General features: G+C 39.4%; 1 protein-coding gene across 1 annotated transcript in view; it reads right to left on the minus strand.

The window, feature by feature from the left end:
• The window catches only part of pkp4 (plakophilin 4), a 144,717-nt gene that overhangs the window by 41,776 nt on the left and 82,946 nt on the right, over positions 1–19,995 (minus strand). The window contains exons 11-15 of the mRNA XM_067987424.1: positions 14,644–14,857; positions 8,253–8,436; positions 7,680–7,797; positions 5,597–5,788; positions 3,557–3,730 (exon numbers count right to left, since the gene is read on the minus strand). Of these exons, the coding sequence (XP_067843525.1) occupies positions 3,557–3,730; positions 5,597–5,788; positions 7,680–7,797; positions 8,253–8,436; positions 14,644–14,857 (882 nt within the window). The remainder of the gene's footprint in view (positions 1–3,556; positions 3,731–5,596; positions 5,789–7,679; positions 7,798–8,252; positions 8,437–14,643; positions 14,858–19,995) is intronic.

The raw sequence follows: 19,995 nt of genomic DNA on the forward strand, positions 1-19,995 counted from the left end.
CGCGATCGGCCAACGCCCTGCACGATCTCTGAACCCCCCCCTCCAATGATCTCAGACTCCCATGACTGAGCCCCTGATGACTGACACCCCCCCACCGCCCGATCTAAGACTTACCTGCTGGCATCCGCTCCCTGGCCTGCTCTCCCGTCCGACTGACAACCAGCCTGTTAATCTGGCTGGCTAGTCAGGCGGGAGACCTACAGAAAAAAAGATGAAAGACGCCCTTACATCAAAATCGTAACGATGTTTGGGAAACCCGTACTTCCGGGTTTCCCATCAGGAATTCCGCTCTTCAGGCTCGCCATTAAAATTTACCCCTAGTTCTCAGTTCCAGCAGCTGTACACTAACTATTCAAAAACATTTTGTTAAAAGTTTATTAAAATGTAAGTTTAAATTCCTAGCTATGTGACAATGTTTCACACAAAAGCAATTAGGCATTTACTAATACTAATTTAATAACAGATCAGTGAGGGCTGCCTTGGGATTTCTGATCAAAAATTCAACTAATGGCTGTTGAGTTAATTTCTAGTATTTTGGAACTAAAGATGGAATTTAGGTGCACCCAAAAGATAGCTTTGTGAATATCTAAGCCACACAGACCAGGAAGGTCTTGAGGTTGATCCAGTCAGTGCTGAGTTAGCTGATCTCAAGTGGAGCACAGTTGGGATGATGCAATTGGCAACAATGGCTCTGGGTTCGGAAATCAAAGAACAAATGGCCAGAATTCCAGTTCCGGATCACTATCCAGCAACTCCTGCTGGTGGTCTGTGTGGGGGCGATATCAGGCGAGGACAAAATCGGGCTCAGTTGTGCCCTTGATGTTGAATAGCCAGCTGAAAGGCACTGTCAAGGCTCAAGTGAATAGTGGCCACTTGGATGAGGTATTGGAGGTTGCCTGGCTCCCAAGAACTGTATCCCATCAGAAGAGAAAGTGAGAAATTTGGTGAGGGGACAAAAAAAAAATGGAAACACAAACTGGAAAATTTTATATTGGAGAAATATTTTGAGGCGTGCATTTTTAGGGATTAATGGAATAAAACCTACCTATTCCTCACGAACAAAAATCCACCTATTACTGCCTATTTTGTGCCCTCAAAATTGAATTTTACACCGTGTCTTGCTTCTGTCCTGCAGCTTTCAAACTCTCTCCATTAATGTGTTCATTATTTTAAATGTTCTCCCAATTTTTAATGTGTGTTTCTTAACTTAACCCCACATTTCCAGAAAAAGGTCAAAATTGTACCCTATACATAAACGGTATCATAAAAATCATACAGGCCTGGAGGCAGCTATTTGACCCACTGGGTTCTCTGAAAGAGCTATCTACTTAGTCCCATTACTTCACCTTTTCCTCATGCCCTTCAGATTTTTCATTTTCAACTATTCATCCACTTTCCTTTTAAAATATATTACAAATTTTGTTTCTACCAATGTTTCCAGTAAGGCATTACAAGTCCTCTACAGAAGGTTGTTAGAATTAAAATTCTTCTAACCTTTCCCTTCATTCTTCTGGTATCAAAGTTCCCTGCTCAGTCTGCATTGTTTCCACATAACATCTCCTCTCCCAGCTGCAGTACCAGATACAATGCCCCAATTCTGATGCCTAGATACATTATACAAGTGGAACATACAGACCATAATACATAATAGCTGGATTGAGTAGCTGTAATATGGAACACAATGAATACTGCTTTGAGGGCAAGTCACATTCAATTCTATTAGACGTTGACTGGGACTGTGGTGTGTGGCCACTTTATGTCTGTGACTGTAAGTATAGGTTCCATGGCACATGCAAGTTTTTTAGTTCTGTACTTGGCTTCAAGTTGAACTATAGGGAATTTCAAAGTGACAGTCAACTATACAGACAGACTAGATGTAGGACACAGCCTAATAAGGTTCAAGTGGACCTCTCCCCAATAATCCGCATTGTAATAAAGTAAAAGCACATAATATGGAAAAATGTCTGAAACTACTTGTAAGTTAACAGGCAACCCACTCATGAATATAACACATTTGCAGTGTTGCAATAGGCTAGATTTATAATTTAAATCTGAGCTATACAAAAGCACTGACCAGGGAAGGGGAAGGAAAGTACAAAATAAAGCTGCAAGGGAGTCAATATGTAATATTCTTACAAACCTGACCGTGCTAGTTTCAGACAACATTGACAAATCTGCAGACAGGCACATATATCCCAAACAAACTTCCCACTCTATACTGAAATACTTAATTCTAGTCACTAGGTAACATTGTTCAGAAACAAGGCAGAATGTTTGAACAACAGTATACATTTTCAAATGGGAAGTCACATTAATTCCACTCAGTGGTAAGATTAAGGTACTACAAGGCAACCAGTTTCTCAGATTAATGTTTTCTACTGGACAAAAACAAGAGGTGAACCATAGCTACAGCACATTTGTAAACGGATCAATCAAGCTATAAGACCAATCTAACAGCTTTCTCCTTTAATGCTAAAACCGTAATATTTTGGAAGCTTGTACTTTCCGTAAAGCCTGGACAACGCAATGGAATGGCACATTATCCTGTCACTTTGAATCCAGCTCAGACCAAAGATGCAACACTCTCTCTCTCGACTTTAAAAGTGAGAGGACAAGTTGAAAAAGCTATTGAAAAAACATACAGGATGCTAGGTTTTATAAACAGGGGTACAGAATGAAAAAGAGATCATGCTAAATCTATACAAATCATTGGTTAGACTGCAGTTCAGTTTTGGGCACCTTACTTTAGGAAGGATGTCAAGGACATGGAGGACAGAAGAGATGCACTTATACAGTAAGATGAGAGGCTTTAGTTATGAGGAGAGACTGGAGTATTTTTCATTAAAACAAACAGGAGATGTAATAGGTGTTCAAAACTACGAGGAGAGATTTTGTTGAAGTAAATTGGGGAAAACTATTTCCACTGGATGGTGAGTTGGTAACTAGGACGACAGAAATTTAAGATCACCACCAAAAAAATGAGGTGTTAGGAGGATTTTTTTTTTAAATACAGGAGGGTTGAACATGGAATGCTCTACCAGAACATGTTGGAAGCAGAATCTATAATTGTCATTAAAAGGGCAATGGATAAATAATTGAAAAATGGAAAAATTCAGAAGGCTATGGGGAAAGGGCATGGAACTAAGTGAACAGCTTTTTCCAGAGAGCTGGAACAGGTGTGATGCACCAAATGATTATCTTCTGTGCTGTAAAATTCTATGATTCTATGGTCAGCTGCAACTCTTTGCAATGGGCATAAACTTGTATCATCAAAATGCCCATAACTTTGGTTCAGTCAGCTATGAGAATTGCCAGTGTAAGAAATGGAAAAAACACTAATGCAGTAGATGGTCCTCTTGTGAGATCGGGGCATCACATTGTTGGGATAGGGTGCAAGAGAGCTTCAGCCCATATCTGGATGTACAAAAGCTGATTTAGGACCACTAGATGCTGAAACAGTGAGGCCCAAGATGGAAAAAATAAGTGTTGTATTTCCTAGAAATGTACACATTTTTGTGTTCATTATTTATAATTACATATTTATTTTTGGACATACCTTCCAGTTTCCCGCAGATAAGTTCTGTAGAGATCCAGCAGATCCTTCCAATGTAGCTGGGTTTGAACTTTCAGCAAGAAGTGTGAGATATGGTTTCACTATTGATGGATGCCACAACATTCCAACTCCCTTGGGGGATTTCGAAAATCCAGGGATTGGACCTACTCCATCCCACTGAAAATAAAAAAGTAGTAACTTAAAAATAGTAAGATCCCTATAATTACATTCTATTCCTTGTAATTGAAAGTCACTTAATTCACTTATCTGATATTATACCACTTGGCTGTGTTATTTACATTGCTTAATTCAAATTATTGGTCAATTCCATTATTTTTAAGTGCAAAAAAATGACACGATATCAGGAACAGACTGTAGTTGAAATAAATAACACATAAGTAAGTCTACTAAGCATCCCACTGAAAAATCACTTTGGTGTGAAAAATTTATAAAGTCAGACTATCCACTGTGGTTGTCCATTGCTCCTCCTATAAAGCTCCTTGCAACATTTTGTTATGTGAAAGAACATAGTTGCATTCATATAGCATCTTCCATGACCTCAGGATGTTCCAAAGTACTTTAGTCAATGAACTTTTGAAGTGTAGTCACTGTTGTAATGTAGGAAAATGCAGAGGCCAATTTGCACATATTAAGGTCCCACAAACAGCAATGGAATAAATGACCAGGTAGTCTCTTTCAGCAATGCTGGTTGAGAGATAATGTTTGCCGGGACACCGGGGGCCTCCATTGTTCTTCTTCGAATAGTGCCATGGGATCTTCTGCATCCAAGAGATAGTATCTTGACAGTGTAGCACTCCCTCAAGTACTGCACGGAAGTATCAGCCTAGGTTATATGCTCAAATCTCTGGAGTAGAGCTTGAAGCCATGGCCTTCTGAGTCAGAGGCAGAAGTGCCACCAATAAGCCAAGGCTGACATATTTTGGTTAAAGAAGTTCAATCTCAACATATAAATGGGAAAAACAACACTGTTTCTTTAATATATAACTAGTCAGGTGATTTTTCTCAACTGTATTGTATAAAGCCTTGTCTAGACTGCTTCCTTATTTGTTTCACTTGATGTGGAGATGCCGGTGATGGACTGGGGTTGACAATTGTAAACAATTTTACAACACCAAGTTATAGTCCAGCAATTTTATTTTAAATTCACAAGCTTTCGGAGGCTTCCTCCTTAGTCAGGTTTCACATCGTTCACCTGACGAAGGAGGAAGCCTCCGAAAGCTTGTGAATTTAAAATAAAATTGCTGGACTATAACTTGGTGTTGTAAAATTGTTTACAATTGTTTCACTTGAAGAAGCATAATTAACAGCAAGAGCAAAAACCATAACTTGCATTTATAAAGCATCGGGGTACTAACTGAGTCATGGGACCCCGACTTTTACATATAGATAAAGCCCAAGTGGCCTGTGGCAGGTGTTCCCAAAACTGCCGAAAATGTGGAAGTTAAATTATTGGTGTGACAAGAATGGAGAGGGAAGTTCTCTGCCCTATTTGACCCCCACCACCCACCCCTTTCTAATCAGTATGGGATGTTAAAATCGAGCCATATAATTGCCTAGGTCAGTTTTGTCACCTTTTTGGAATATGGGTACTATGTGATCTTATTTCCGAACCAGTTGAACCTTCTAAAATGGGTGACTTCCTAATGAACGTCAAGAATTTGCAAATTTCATCCCGTGGCTTTCTTAATACCCTGGGATAAATACTAAAAAATCTTGAGGATTTTCTTTTTGGAGTCCTTCAATCCTGTCAGGACCAACATCAATAAAATGGAGAAGTTGATAAAACCAACTTGGATTAACTTTGATCATGAAGAGTATATTCTCTGGTGAATACATCAATCATCTTGTAAAGTGACTATTTTAGGTTCACATTCAGTTTCAGCTTTGTTTACATTCTTTAAGGTTATCACCTCTCCCCTCAATTAATTTCATCATCCATTCATTTTTTTTGGTGATTCAGCTCCCATGAGACTACAAAGAGTTCAAAATTATATTTCAGTTTCAATGAATAGCGAATTTTACCTGATCTTCCTGTGGTTCTTTTTTCTTCTTTCTCTTCTTCTTACCCCAGCAACCAGTCTCAGCATCTTTATTGGGAGAGTCACTACCAAGTAATCCATCAAGTTCGCTTGTTCCCATCAGACGAGCTTGTGGAACTTCTAGTTCCAAGCGATAGGACAGGTTTCTCAGGATGCAAACACAGTTTTCAACAGTCTAAAATGACAAACAATTAGAATGTCATTTATATCTGTTGTATTTTAATGAACACGTCATATTTTCAATAACTTTACTGCAATAGGAACAGGAGTAGGCTATTCAGCCCCTCATGCCTGCTCTGCCATTTGATAAGATCATGGCTGATCTGTGATCTAACTCCATATACCTGCCTTTGGCCCATATCCCTTAATACCTTTGGTTGCCAAAAAGCTATCTATCACTGAACCACCTTAAGAGGGTCCACATTCAAATCTCAGTACTGACATTTAAACTTGCCATCTTTCATAGACAAGTTTTGCTGTTTTAGTTGGGACAGCAGTTGGAGCTTCCCAGGGAAACTCAGTACTCCAACTTAGTGTAGGGATCACAAAATAGCCTTACAAACTGGATCTTGCATCTGCCAATATAGAGTGGTGCTGAAGGTATCTGTGAAAGTTAAGCCTATCCTCCTTCAGTCAGGGGATAAACAAGCATCTTTATCACTGTAGCAGGTTGAAGACCCGATTACGTGTTAGAGATTAAGATTGAAGAATAGTTAGGAAATCCAATTTACATGATAAAATTACTTATATTCTTGTACTATATTCCATTTGAGATTATTTCTGTAATTAAAAAAAAACTAAAATTGAAAGACTGCAAAAAGGCTGAAAATTTGTCCGTGCAGAGGTCTTGTGCAGCCTGCTTCTGGGCCAGGGCAGACACTGTTTATATTTAGATTCGATTTATCACCCCAACTGGAGACTCAGTTCTCTTTTTGTGTCTTGTTAACTAAAACACAGATTGATGTGCACCTTCAGAATCATAATATTTAGCAGACCTAGGGACATCTTGATAGAGACTGGTACCAAACGTGGTAAAGGAATGCAGATGCCTATAGAGTAGTGCAGATAGAAGCAGTATAAATGGGGTAAAATCATAGCCATAGGTTTGGAGACGAAGAAGGGAGTCATCTGGAGAGTTCAGTTCAACTGGCTGTGATGTGTGCATCTTCTCCGACCACGTCTTATGTTATCTCGATATTGGCCGCGAGTATGTTCTGGTTCATTTAACCTTTAACAATTGTTTCAAATCAGTTTTTTTAAAAATACCTCAGGAATATTTTCCTGTATGTATTAAATTTAACAAGAAAGTAGATGTGAGCAAACATGTGAACCAGCAAAGTCTTGCTCCCATCTAAAAGACATTAGTAGAAATTAAACCTCAGAACTCCCATTAGCTTTGAAAAAGACTTGCATTTATATAGCACCTTACTATGTAAGAACATAAGAAATAGAAGCAGGAGTAGGCCTTATGGCCCCTCGAGTCTGCTCCACCATTCAACCAGATCGTGGCTGATCTTTGGCCTCAACGCCACTTTGCCACCGATCCCCATATCCTTTGATTCCAAGAGATGTTTCTCAGATATGCTTTACATGCAATGATTACTCTGAAGTGCAGTGACTGTTGTTATGCAGACAACCCTGGTGGCCATTTTGCACACAGCAACATGCTACAAACAGAAGAATTTTAAGTATCACATCAACATAACTGAGATTAGAGGATTTTTCTTCTTTTCATGTTGCACAATAGTCAATGCACTCTAAAGATGGCCACTTGGATGAGGTACCAGAGAGCTGCTGGTGCCTGTGAAATTATATCAACAAAATTCAGTGTCTTCAGGAGAGAAGGGGAGAAAAGGAGGGAAAACTGGTAACAAAAAAAAATCAAGTGCTTTAAACAATGAATTTCTTTAAAGTTCAGTGAGCTATTTAAGAATTATACAGCACTTATAGAATCAAAGGTATACTGCACATTGGTGACCATATACACGATTAAAAGAACGAGTAAAACCAAAATCAATGGAATAAATTACAACAAACATCCTGTCCAGGCAACAAAAATCACAAACCTTGCTATCATAATCTGCACTGTTAACGCACATCTGGATTACATATAGTAAGGAATCCACCAACCCCTCACAAGATCGGATCTTCTTTCGCGCCTCTTCGCCTGCAGAGCTAAGATTTCTGCAAGATAACAAACTTGTTAATATATAACTAGCCAACACATTCAAGTAAACATATAAACATTTCATTTAATTAAAGATAATGAAACTAGACATAGAATTCATTGTTTTTTTTCTCATACATGACAAACAGCCACTTGGGCAAGGCAGTGGATGCCCATGGAACCATACTTCAGCACGGAGTTAACATTTTGAGAAGTGTTGGCGATGAGAGGGGAAAATTGGCTGACAAAATTTAGTGAAAAACAAAAATAAGATCTATGGAACAGTTTGAAACTAAAAATTACTTAGCACTTCAGCTCATTTAGTCAAAAACAATTATTTGAAAACACTCAATTCTTGTACTTAAACATGCAAAATTAACATTAAGTTTAGTTCTATAGCTTTTATTCCAATCCTTCAACATACTTGTATAGCTATGTGCATTGGACTGACTAGGATAATTTCCTTACTTACCTTAGACATCCAGTAGTATTTCGTAGAACTAATGAAGTATGGAATTTCACTTTTCTGTCTTCATCAAAAGAAGAACTGCTCCAACCAGAATGAGGTATCACCACACTATTTGTGAGAGTTGTTAAAGCATCACGAATAATTGGCATCTTTACTGCATCACATGAAGACAAGTTCCAGAGGACTCCTAAAAAAAACATTGAAGTGTCCATTCATTTCCCAGTACCTACTGAATTGCTAACTGCAGACCTTTTTCCTCAAGAGTAAAAGACATTCAATTCTTCAAAATTGGTTTCAGGTGGGGTGGAGAATGTATATATTGTGATTATACAAGGTATCACAACTGTGTGGGACAGGCTGGGTGGACCAGAGGGTCTTTTTCTGTCCATCACTGTTCGTATGTAAACTAGTCACCACAAAGAAACTGGGGTAGAATTTCCACGGGGCTTCCTTGATCGTCCACTGTAACTTAGGCAGAAATGCAGGAGAAATGGCTATTTCTCTGGGGTTTCCGCCAATCTTCTGCTGAGTTATGATGGAAAATTGTAAGAACCCCCATGAAAATTACTGGCAACTATCTTGAAGTAAAATTTCAACATTTAAATTTCTTATCTCTTTCTTTACAATGCTGACAAGTTCAGAGTTCACGGTTACTTTTTGATGTTTGAAAGCTGGGATTTCAGATATTCACTTCAACTAATCAACACATGTAACCACAAGAAAATTTAGCAGTCATTCTTAAAATGTTGTTAATACACTATAGAGGTGAAATAGCTGTGGTCGACAACTATCAAAATAGCCAGGATCGACAAAATGGGAAATCATAAATCCTATTTTGTATTCATACCAACTTTTTCATTAAAATTATGAGAAGGATGAGTTCCAAACCCTAGGTTACAGCTTCATTTTTAGATTTTTGCATTAGATTCCTCCACATTGTGATCCATCTTAAATGTCACTAGGTTTTTGGATTGCAATAAGACCTGCCTCTGTCTAGTAATAGGAGCAATCACTCACTCTAACCTTTTGTCCTTGGTAGTCACATACAACTTAGTCACACAGTTTGAAGCCCAGGTAGATATATCAGTTGAGGAGAACTGAACTTAGGTTTCTATTTGAGAGCCTAGCACTTTTGTGACACTACTATTCTGAAAGTCCTGCCTTTTGCTGGGATATGGTTCCATGTACCAACACCCTCTGGTAACTTGCCAAAGTGGCCATTATTGATGTGTGAACCTAGACAGTGAGCACCATTGTGGAAGGTTTGTTTTCATCTGATGCACAAACTTGTAATTACCAATAGTAATCACTGCATATTGATGGAGTGGAAACTGTGGCCAATTTCTCGCTCCGTAGCCCAGGGTGCAGTCCCAGCTAATATTTGCTAATTTAGCACAGACTCGTGTTTGAACCAGAGACCTTAAGGTCTCCATTGCCTTGAATTGCACTGGCCAGTGTCTTTACTCACTGGGACATTTGGGGAGCTCGAGTGAGATTTCTGTGGATCCAGCATAGAACTATACAAGTTTACTGCACAGAAGGAGGCCATTTGGCTTACTGCATCTGTGGCAATAGCATGGGAACCATAATTTGGTGAAGGAGACTGTGCAATGAGTCTTGATGTCAACACAAATGATGCAGAAAGGATGATCATGAGGGATAATATATTTCCAGTATAAGGAGGAACAAGTTAGTTCAGAGAAGAACTGACTATAGTACCATCAACAAAACAAAGAATGAAGAAAAAGGTTACATGACAGAAAAAAAAGGAAGTGAAAAATTTGGAGGCTGTAGGTGAGAGAAGGATCAAATATCATATGACAAGCTTATTTTTGTATTATATCCAGAAATGAGAGAGGTGCTAGAAAGACCTCACCAGACATGGGAGCAGTATTTAAATATTGGACAGAGTTAGGCTATATAAAAAAAAAGAGGAAAAGTACTTGGCACGACAGAGGAAACAGAACCTCCTGGAGGCAGCTTTAGTGGTGGGAGTTACATTTGAGTCAGGAGATAAAAATGCAAGAATCCCATTAAGGAAGGACTAAAGCTGGAGCCATATAAAGGCAAGAGGTAATCACAGTTGGCTGGACCTGCAAGTGACATGAAGCAATTGTGTCTTCGAAGAATCATAAGAAACAAGATTTTTGTGGTCCCATTTGCAAGTTGTATGAAGAGATAAACTTGTTTAAACAGGATGGAGGTTGAGTGCATTGAGGGTGTGGCATCAGAAAAAAAACAATAAATGTATAGAGAATAAATCAGCAAAAGATAGTCACTCAACTCTAGATATTTGCTGTCTAGCAAAGTTCTTTGAAATATAGTGTATCCATAACTGTGCATAATATTCCAAATGATTAGCCTCGTTACTAGCTTCACATTAACTGGATAGTTTTACTGAATAATTAGTAATCATACTATGATTCTTTTCCTTTTTTAGCTTTACTAATGAAGATCTATTTATACACGCATTAAAAGCCGTGCACTATTCCTTAGCCCATCCACTTGCACACCATCAACCTCTCTTATAGTAGCCACCTGGCTGCATTATATTTTGAGAGGCATTATCTGTTGTTTCCGAAACCATACTGACTAATCATTTTGGCCTTTTGTGCTTTCTAGATTAAAACTAACATCATGAACAATAATTCCTTTAATTAATATTGAGGCAACATTCGATATCTTCCAGTCTTTGGATGCAGCTGCTGTACTTCTGAACTCATTAAAAATCTTGCTCATTTCCTCAAGAATTCTAGGTTGATCAAAGCATACTGTGGTCATTTGAGGGGAAATGATCAGGGCAAAAAAGAATTGGAGATATAGAAGGAATAAATAGGGATAAACTTTAAGTACAAAACCAAGGCCACTGTAGCTGAATAAGACAGACAAAAAATGCCCAGCAGAAATATTTTTAGAAGTGCAGTTATCAAATGTAGTGAGGTCAGGAGTCATACAAAAATGAGTTGAGGATAAAAGCTAAAAACAATATTAGATGAGGCAAGGGGTCATTAGAAAGACAGTTTGAAGATAGCGACAAAAGTGCCATGCTTGCAGCCAGTGCACATAAGAAAATCACAGCCCTGTGATTTTCCCAATATACCCTGGCAGTGTGGATGGTCCCTTTCTCCCACCATGCCTCGCAGAATTTATTCTTTAATTCTTTAAATTATTTTCATGTAACACGCTTTACTGATTTCTATATTACAGATTCAGCAGTTAAATCTGTAATATAGATAAAAATGACAATCTAGAATTTGAGAGTTTTTTTTTGTAAAGACTGGCATAAAAATGCGTTTAACAGATTTGTCATTCCTGCATCCCTTAAATGGACCTATCTGGTCTTTAACTCTCCATCTACTACTTATGCAGCTAAAACATTGGTGGTTCCCTTTTGTCGCTATCTTCAAACTGTCTTTCTAATGACCCCTTGCCTCATCTAATATTGTTTTTAGCTTTTATCCTCAACTCATTTTTGTATGACTCCTGACCTCACTACATTTGATAACTGCACTTCTAAAAATATTTCTGCTGGGCATTTTTTGTCTTTCTTATTCAGCTACAGTGGCCTTGGTTTTGTACTTAAAGTTTATCCCTATTTATTCCTTCTATATCTCCAATTCTTTTTTGCCCTGATCATTTCCTCCTACCTTTGCTCATCCACATTCAGAATATTAGTTCTTTACAGTGCACTTCTGTCTCACTCAGAATAACCCCTTAACCGTTTCACATTTATAGCAGGGATATTGGAAGTATGAAACTGCTTTCAAAGAAAAGCCATGTATTTTAGGAAGCATCTTAATGTTCTGTATATATTGCTAATATGAAGATCAATTTCCAAAATGCAATGGGTTTGATGCAATTTTCTGATTCTGTTAAACCAAAATACTGTAAAGGTTTCTTTTTACTACAGAGGAACCTTTTAGTTTATAACTAAACTAAGGAATCATGAGCACTTCAATAATTCAAGTACTGCAAGACCTGCTAAAATTAGTAAAATTGTTGATGTTTGCACTACTTTTTGAAACTTTCATAATTATGTTTCCTCTAAAATTCCATTATATAGGTGAACTATCCATATGACAGGTTCTAATTAGACCATTGAGTATAAATTTCTCAAAGAAGAAATGGTATCCCGATTCCTCCTTCAAAACCCTTTTAATCCCTCTTTATGAAGGCAGCTAATTCAATGTACAGTAATATCAGAAAACTTACTTGACTATTTTAGAAGGGTGCATTTGGCTATGTGTTGCTGGACAACGAATCAAAGCTTACATTTTTGTACTGGAATTCCATAAAAAATTAGCAGATTTCCTGTGACATTGCTCAGAGTCAGAAGGTCATCCCCTCTCCTGGTGTCTCTCACACTCCCGCCACCCGACTTTCTCCCTTTCACCCTCGAATTGTGCTCTCCGCCCGGATTTATTTTTCTCTGAACTGCTAGTACTGGCAGCGGCATGCTGGATGCAAACAGGGCAAGAGAGCAGGGGCAGCAGAAGTGAGCTAAGGCCAAGACAAGGGTTAAAAATAAAAATTAAATGGCTACTGGGGCACCCGAGGTGAGCAGGGCCAGGAGCAGTTGGTTGCTGGAAAGGAGTTGAGTAGAACTGAGGACAGTAGCAACAAAAGCAGGGAGAGAACACAGAGACTTGCGGAGTGCCAAAGGCAATACCGAGGCGACGGAGCAGTACAGCATACATAAAATTGAAAAGAGGCAAAAAAAGATAAAATTAACAAAACTTACCAGTTAAAATAGTTGAAAAAGAAAATGTCAGATGGACTTATGCCACCTACATGGGAGAACTAAAAAGGCAATGAAAGGTAAGCATAACAGTAATGCAAGCAGGTGTTACAGCATCACCCATTAAGTAATGCAAGCAGATGTTTTACCAAGTATTGCAAGTCATGACAAAATCATGACACAGGACGTATGACAACAGTTATAAATAAGTGAAGTGCAGAGGCAGTGAAGTAAAAACACTCAGGACAAGTCTCCTGTGACATACCAAGTAGCAGTGGCATGGTCTGTAAACACTGATCCTCAATTAAAGGTAGTGAACACACCACCTGAAATGTCTGGACATGCTGTACCATCCTTAATTGGTCCCCCTTATGCAGCACTATGGGAATACCAAAAGGGATTCCTGTCCTCCCAACTTTGTTAGCTGCTGCCTGTACTGTGCAGTAATTGCCAAGACTTCAGGAATGTCTGTCATAGCAAGTTGAAGGCTTCGACAAAAAGGCAAAATTGCAGAAGGAAAAAAAAAGTATGCAAGATGTTAAATGTACAAGTAGAGAAATGCATACTGTTTAAAAAAAACTTCAACATTCAATGAAACAACAGCAAGAGGCACTACACAGCAGGCAATGCACATTTCCTTGTCATGCATCCATTTTATATGGGTAAAGTGCACATTGAGGGGTAGAGCCACAGCCGAATAGTCATAAAATTCAGCATGGGACCTTATTTTCCCAAATATACCATTTATTTAAGGTTTGTGCAGGCCTATAGTGCAATCTCATTCAGCCCCCCAAAACTGCACACTAGGCACGCTGCAAAAAGAACATGCGAAGTCAGGAACTCAATTTTCTGAGCCGCACCTGCCGACAGAAAGGTTTCATGCCACCAGCGGAGCCTCTGAACAGGAATTAGTTGAATATTTGAAAGGGGAGAACAGTCGGGAAATGGGACCAGAGTAGTTAATCTTCATTGAAGAGCTAGCGACGGATTGAAAGGGCTTCCTCTGCGCTGTAAATATCTATTATCTTATGATTCTAAATCTGTATAGCAGCACAAGCAACATCTAACTTGCAGCAATTTTTTCTATTTATTCCCTACATTTTAATGGGTTATTTCTACTGCAGAATTACAGGACGACATTAGATGTGGTTGAGGGTAGTTTGTTAAATTACATTATTACAATCAATATCTTCTTGCACTGAAGCACATAAGACACAAAAAAAGTAGAAAAAACAAACAGAAGTCATTAAAAAAATTGAAATTGATTTACACAGATATTCTTCAGTGATGCTGCCAGGCCCTTGTTTTGGAGGGCGGAATATTCCGAGCCATGGGCTTCTCTACAGCAGTCAACAAGTGTACTTCACAACGACAATTAAAGTGATATTACTGCACACATTACTATAAAATCTGTACATATTGCCTTTTTCATTAATTATTGATCTCGAGCCACTGAAAGATGGTTCAGTGATTACATAGACTATATGCTGTGGTACAGAGCCATATATAAGGAGGACTCAGATTTGAGCCCCTCTGCGCAAGGAGTAAGAATCTTAGCTGGGGAAAAGTCACTTTAGAAATGAAATTACTCATCAGTTCCTTGGTTACAATTTATTAATTTAGTCAAATAAGATTTAATGATATGCCAACACTTACCAGTAATGAGCTCTCTCATTTCAGCATCCACAGTTTTTCGTAACAAACGCAATAAGGCTGGGATGCCACCAGCATTCTTTACGGCTATTTTATTCTCATCAGTTGTTCTTCCGTAAACCAGGTTCCGAAGTGCACCACATGCATTTTTCTGTACTTCGAGGACTTTATGATCCAAAAGATCAACTAAGTGCTTAATTCCACCCAATATGCACACCTTGGGCAAATAAAGAGAGATATTGCTAAGAATACTCATATCAAGTTTATTACTGTATATAGAAAATATTATTCTGATTTACTGCTAAAAAAAAATGCATTTAGTAATCCAACAAACACCAAAGGCACTGCTCTAACTGAATGCAGGTGAAGTTTAACCCTCACCCTGCTAGCAGCAAAGCTTTCCACTATTTTATCATTATGCACATGACTCTATTTAATGACAATAAAAACACAAAATATGGAAGAAAGGCCACTACTTCCAAAAGGAACACATACAATTTGTGCTGTCAAATTCGTCACAGGTTATTTAAATCTACTGAAGGAGGTGAAAAAACACAGGCAAAATTTAACATTCAAATTCCTCCACGACCCCCCCCCCCCCCCCGCCCCCCACCACCACAAAATAATCTGGCAAACTCCATGTTAACAATCCAGCAATCAAACTACGTTATTCCATATATGGCGGGGGTCATTTTGAACTTTGCCAGCTGGGCAGCAACCCGGCGGATCGGATCACCCGCCTGTTTTAGAGCCCGCCAAATTTTGAAATCAACGGAATGAAAATCAGGTGGGCTCTCCAATGGGCAGGCATTCTGCTGTGCCAGGTTACCGTCCAGGCACTGAAGTTGAAAATTACTCCCATGGTAATTTCCAGTTTATTCTAGCAATGTCACATTCTCCTTTTTTAATGTCTGCATTCTATCACACACCATTTGTTTCCAGGCTTTTTCCAATGCAACACTAATTGGCCACCAGGTGGTCAGTAAAAGTAGTTTAGAGAATTTTTTTGTTTTTTCCCTCCCCTCTTCGTAGGGAAACACTAGCTTTTACTTGGTGACAACACCTTCCCCTGCCCACAACATCAATATTAGAAATTCCTACATGAACTTTTATCCTATATCACTAAATGCTGCATCAACATCATGTATTGTGTGTTTTTAAAAATGGAGCATCATTGCAAAATTAAAATTTACATAATTAAATTGCACTATGATTTAAATAGGCATCGGAGACTGTTTGATGAATGAGTATTGTGCACACAGAGGTATGCCAATTAAACAGCTTCAATTACAATTTTTAAAACATGTGCCAAATAATTTTTATATACTGAAAGCTGTAATACTGCTAAAATAGCAATTTTACTGGTATCAATTAAATACTTCAAATTCAAAGCTGAAGTCCCTTCCTCAATTAGTCTATTAAAATGTACTCAGTTTGACCATCTGCATACCTAGAGGGCAACACTGAGATGGATTAGAGCAACTTTGCACCAGCTCCTATTACTGTATACTGAAGTATCCAAATATTCCATTTGGCTTGTCTTTAAATAAAGACAGCTTCTGCTCAACATCTCAAAACATGGAATGCAGAAATGTTAGTTACTCCAAAAAAACCCAACAACTTTGTAACAGCCAAGAAGTAAATGCTTTCAATACCATCATCAACCATTTCACACATTAAAAGGAGTGTGAAATATCTATTCTTAATGCTTGTGCAAAGTGAATTGAGGCAAAAAGAAAATCTGGTTTTGTAATTGTATTAAAGTTATAGCTAGTGTTTTGAAACACCAAGAGATAATTAGAGCTATGACTACAGCTGACTTTCTTTTTGCCTCAATTATCTTGGTGTATATGATAGTCCAAGGGTTTGTCTTGATGATAGATGATAGTTCTTTAAAAATCACATACAATAAGAGCCCAAGTGCAGCTACAGTTTTTAAGAATGTAATGACACAAACAACCTCACAAGAGTTTATGGAAACATTAGTAATTCATCAGCTCTGCCGCTGGTATATAAAAAAAATACACATTATGCTTTGGATAGAACCTATTCCAAGATCAATTTGGAGCACTGATTGCCACGTACATCCTCAGCTGTAATTACCAAAGTTCCTTCATACAATTGATAAATATGGTTTCAATGTTGGTCTTCAGGCTTTAATTTACAAATCCCTGCTTAATATAAATGTTATTTTGATTTCCAGTGGGTGAACACAATTTTTAGCTTGCCCACTGTTTTTTTTAAAAAAAGTTTGGGCTGTTTCACACAACATTCACAGGAATACGCACAGAGCTTGTCTGTTGGATGCCTCTGTTCCGAGCATTTTTCTAGTAATCTAGGCCCTAATGAAATCACAAAACTAATTGTCTACTTCCAGCAGAAGTGAATGAAGAAATCTGATTAACTGTACATTCAGTATTGCTTCTGCCCTGTACCATCCAGGATATAATGCAACCTCAGATCTTCAAAACAATACACTATGTTCTGTCTAAGTTCCTAAAAACATTCTCGTGTGTTCAATGTTTTTTTCCGTCGCTATTAATTACATTTCACATGTGAAAATAAAACTCAGTGAATATCCATAACTTTTCCACCCACGTGCAGCTGTCTCCAATTAATATGAACAGTGGAGTAAAATTAACACATTCATAAAACCTTGTTGAAAAATCTTTTTGAATAGCATAAACTTCCAAGTCCTCTAACGGAACCAGAAGGGAAGAAAAAAAAATGTCAAAACACATTACCTGCCAAGGCCCTTAGATAGGGATCTTTCTGCCAGTCCGGAAATCCTCCTTCCTCAACTTCCCTGATCTAGTAAGGACGGCGATCAATTCACCTCACTATGCTATGTACCCCTCCTTGCATGGATGTCAGAATAACATAATAAGGCTGATCCTGAAGTTTTATCAGGGGTATCACCAACATTGGAATGAGCAAAGCCACCATCTTTGGTATCTGCCACAAACTCTGTTCCCTTACCACCACACAGTCCTTGAGGAGACCAAGTCCTGTCTTCAAACTTAGGACAACCTCCATCGTGTCATGTGGCACTACCACCATGCTAAGTGGGAGAGATTAAAAACAGATCCAGTAGCTCAAAACTAGGCATCCCTGAGGCTCTGTAGGTGATCAGCAGCAGCAGAATTGTATTCCACCACAATCTGTAACCTCATGGCCCAGCATATGCCTCACTCCTCCAACAGCATCAGCCAGATAACAAACCTTGGTTCAATGAGGAGTGCAGAAGAGCATGCCAAGAACAGCACCATGCGTACCTCAAAACGACGTGCCAACCTGTTGAAGCTGCAACACACCTGCATGTGAAAACAGCAGAAGCAGCATGCTATAGGCACAGCTAAGCGATCCGACAACTAACAGATCAGATCAAAGCTCTGCAATGCTGCCACATCCAGTCATGAATGGTGGTGGACAATTAAGCAAACAAATGAAGGCGACTCCATGAACATCCCCATCCTCAACAATAGTAGAGTGCAAACGACAAGGCTGAAGCATTTGTAACCGTCTTCAAGAAGTGCAGAGTGGATGATCCTTCTTGGCCTCCTCCTCAGGTCCCCAACATCACAGATGCCAGTCTCCAGCCAATTCGATTCAATCCATGTGAAAACAAAAAACAATTGACACAGCAAAAGCTACTGGGCCCCGACAATATCTAGGTGGTGGTAGTGAAGACCTGTGTTCCAGTTGAGCTCCTAGCTAAGCTGTTCCGCTACAGCTACAACACTGGCATCGAAATGACAAAGCGGAAAACTGCCCAGATAAGTTCAGTCCACAAAAAAATCAGGACAAATCTAACCCTGTCAATTACTGCCATAACAGCCTACTTCGAATTATCAGCAAAGTGATGGAAGGAGTTGTCAACTGAGCCATCAAGCGGCACTAACTCACCAATAACCAATTCACCGATGCTCAGTTTATGTTCTGCCAGGACCACTCGGCTCCAGACCTCATTACAGCATTGGTCCAAACATGGACAAAAGAGCTGAATTCCAGAGGTGAGGTGAGAGTGACTGCCCTTGACATCAAGGCAGCATTTGACCGAGTGTGGCACCTAGCAGCCTTAGTAAAATTGAAGTCAATGGGAATCAGGGGGAAAACTCTCCAGTGGCTGGAATCATACCTGGCACAAAGGAAGATGGTTGTGGTTGTTGGAGGCCAATCATCTCAGCCCCAGATCATCACTGCAGGAGTTCCTCAGGCCAGTGTCCTAGGCCCAACCATGTCCAGCTGCTTCATTAAGGTCAGATGTGGGGCTCTTTGCTGATGATTGCAGGGTGTTCCACTCCAATCGCAATTCCTTAGATAATGAAGCAGTCCATGCCTACATGCAGCAAAACCTGGACAACTTGGGCTGATAAGTGGCAAGTAACAGTCACACCATACAAATGCCAGGCATCGACCATCTCCAACAAGAGAGCCTAACCACCAGCCACATAAATGCTGTAACTACTAGAGCAGGTCAGAGGTAAGGTATTCTGTGGCAAGTGGCTCACCTCCTGACCTCCCAAAGCCTCTTCATAAGTCAGGAATGTGATGGGATGCTTTCCATTTCCCTGGATGGATGCAGCTGTAACAACACAAGATGCTCAACACCATCCAGGACAAAGGATGAGGAGAAATTTCTTCACTCAGAGGGTGGTGAACCTGTGGAATTCTCTACCACAGAAGGGAATAGAGGCCAAGTCATTAGATGTATTCAAGAAGGAGATAGATATATTTCTTAATGCTAAAGGGATCAAGGGATATGGGGGAAAAGCGGGAACAGGGTACTGAGTTAGACGATCAGCCATGATCATTTTGAATGGCAGAGCAGGCCCGAAGGACTGAATGGCCTACTCTTGCTCCTATTTTCTGTAATCTATGACCAAAGCAGTCCACTTGACCAGCAGTCCTACCACCACCGTAAATATACATTCCCTCCACCACTGGTGCATTGTGGGCTGCAATGTGTCCTATCTACAGGATGCAGTGCAGCAACTCATCATAGCTTCAATGGCAGCACCTCCCAAACCCACAACCTCCACCACCTAGAAGGACAAAGGCAGCAGGTGCACAGGAACATCATCCCCTCCAAGTCGCACACCATCCTGATTTGGGACATATCGTCATTCCTTCATTGTTGCTGGGCCAAAATCCTGGAACTCCCTACCGAAAAGCACATGGACGCATCTTTACCACTCTGACTACAGTGGTTCAAGGCAGCCCACCACAACCATTGCAGGGTAACTGGGAATGGACAATAAATGCCGGCCTTGCCAGTGATGGTCACACCCAGAGAATAAATTGTTTTAAAAGCTGATTCCGTCCCCTTTCCGGCCACACTCTTAGGATGACCAG

Source organism: Heptranchias perlo, chromosome 7 (assembly GCF_035084215.1).
Source record: "Heptranchias perlo isolate sHepPer1 chromosome 7, sHepPer1.hap1, whole genome shotgun sequence".
Classification (NCBI taxonomy): Eukaryota; Metazoa; Chordata; class Chondrichthyes; order Hexanchiformes; family Hexanchidae; genus Heptranchias; species Heptranchias perlo.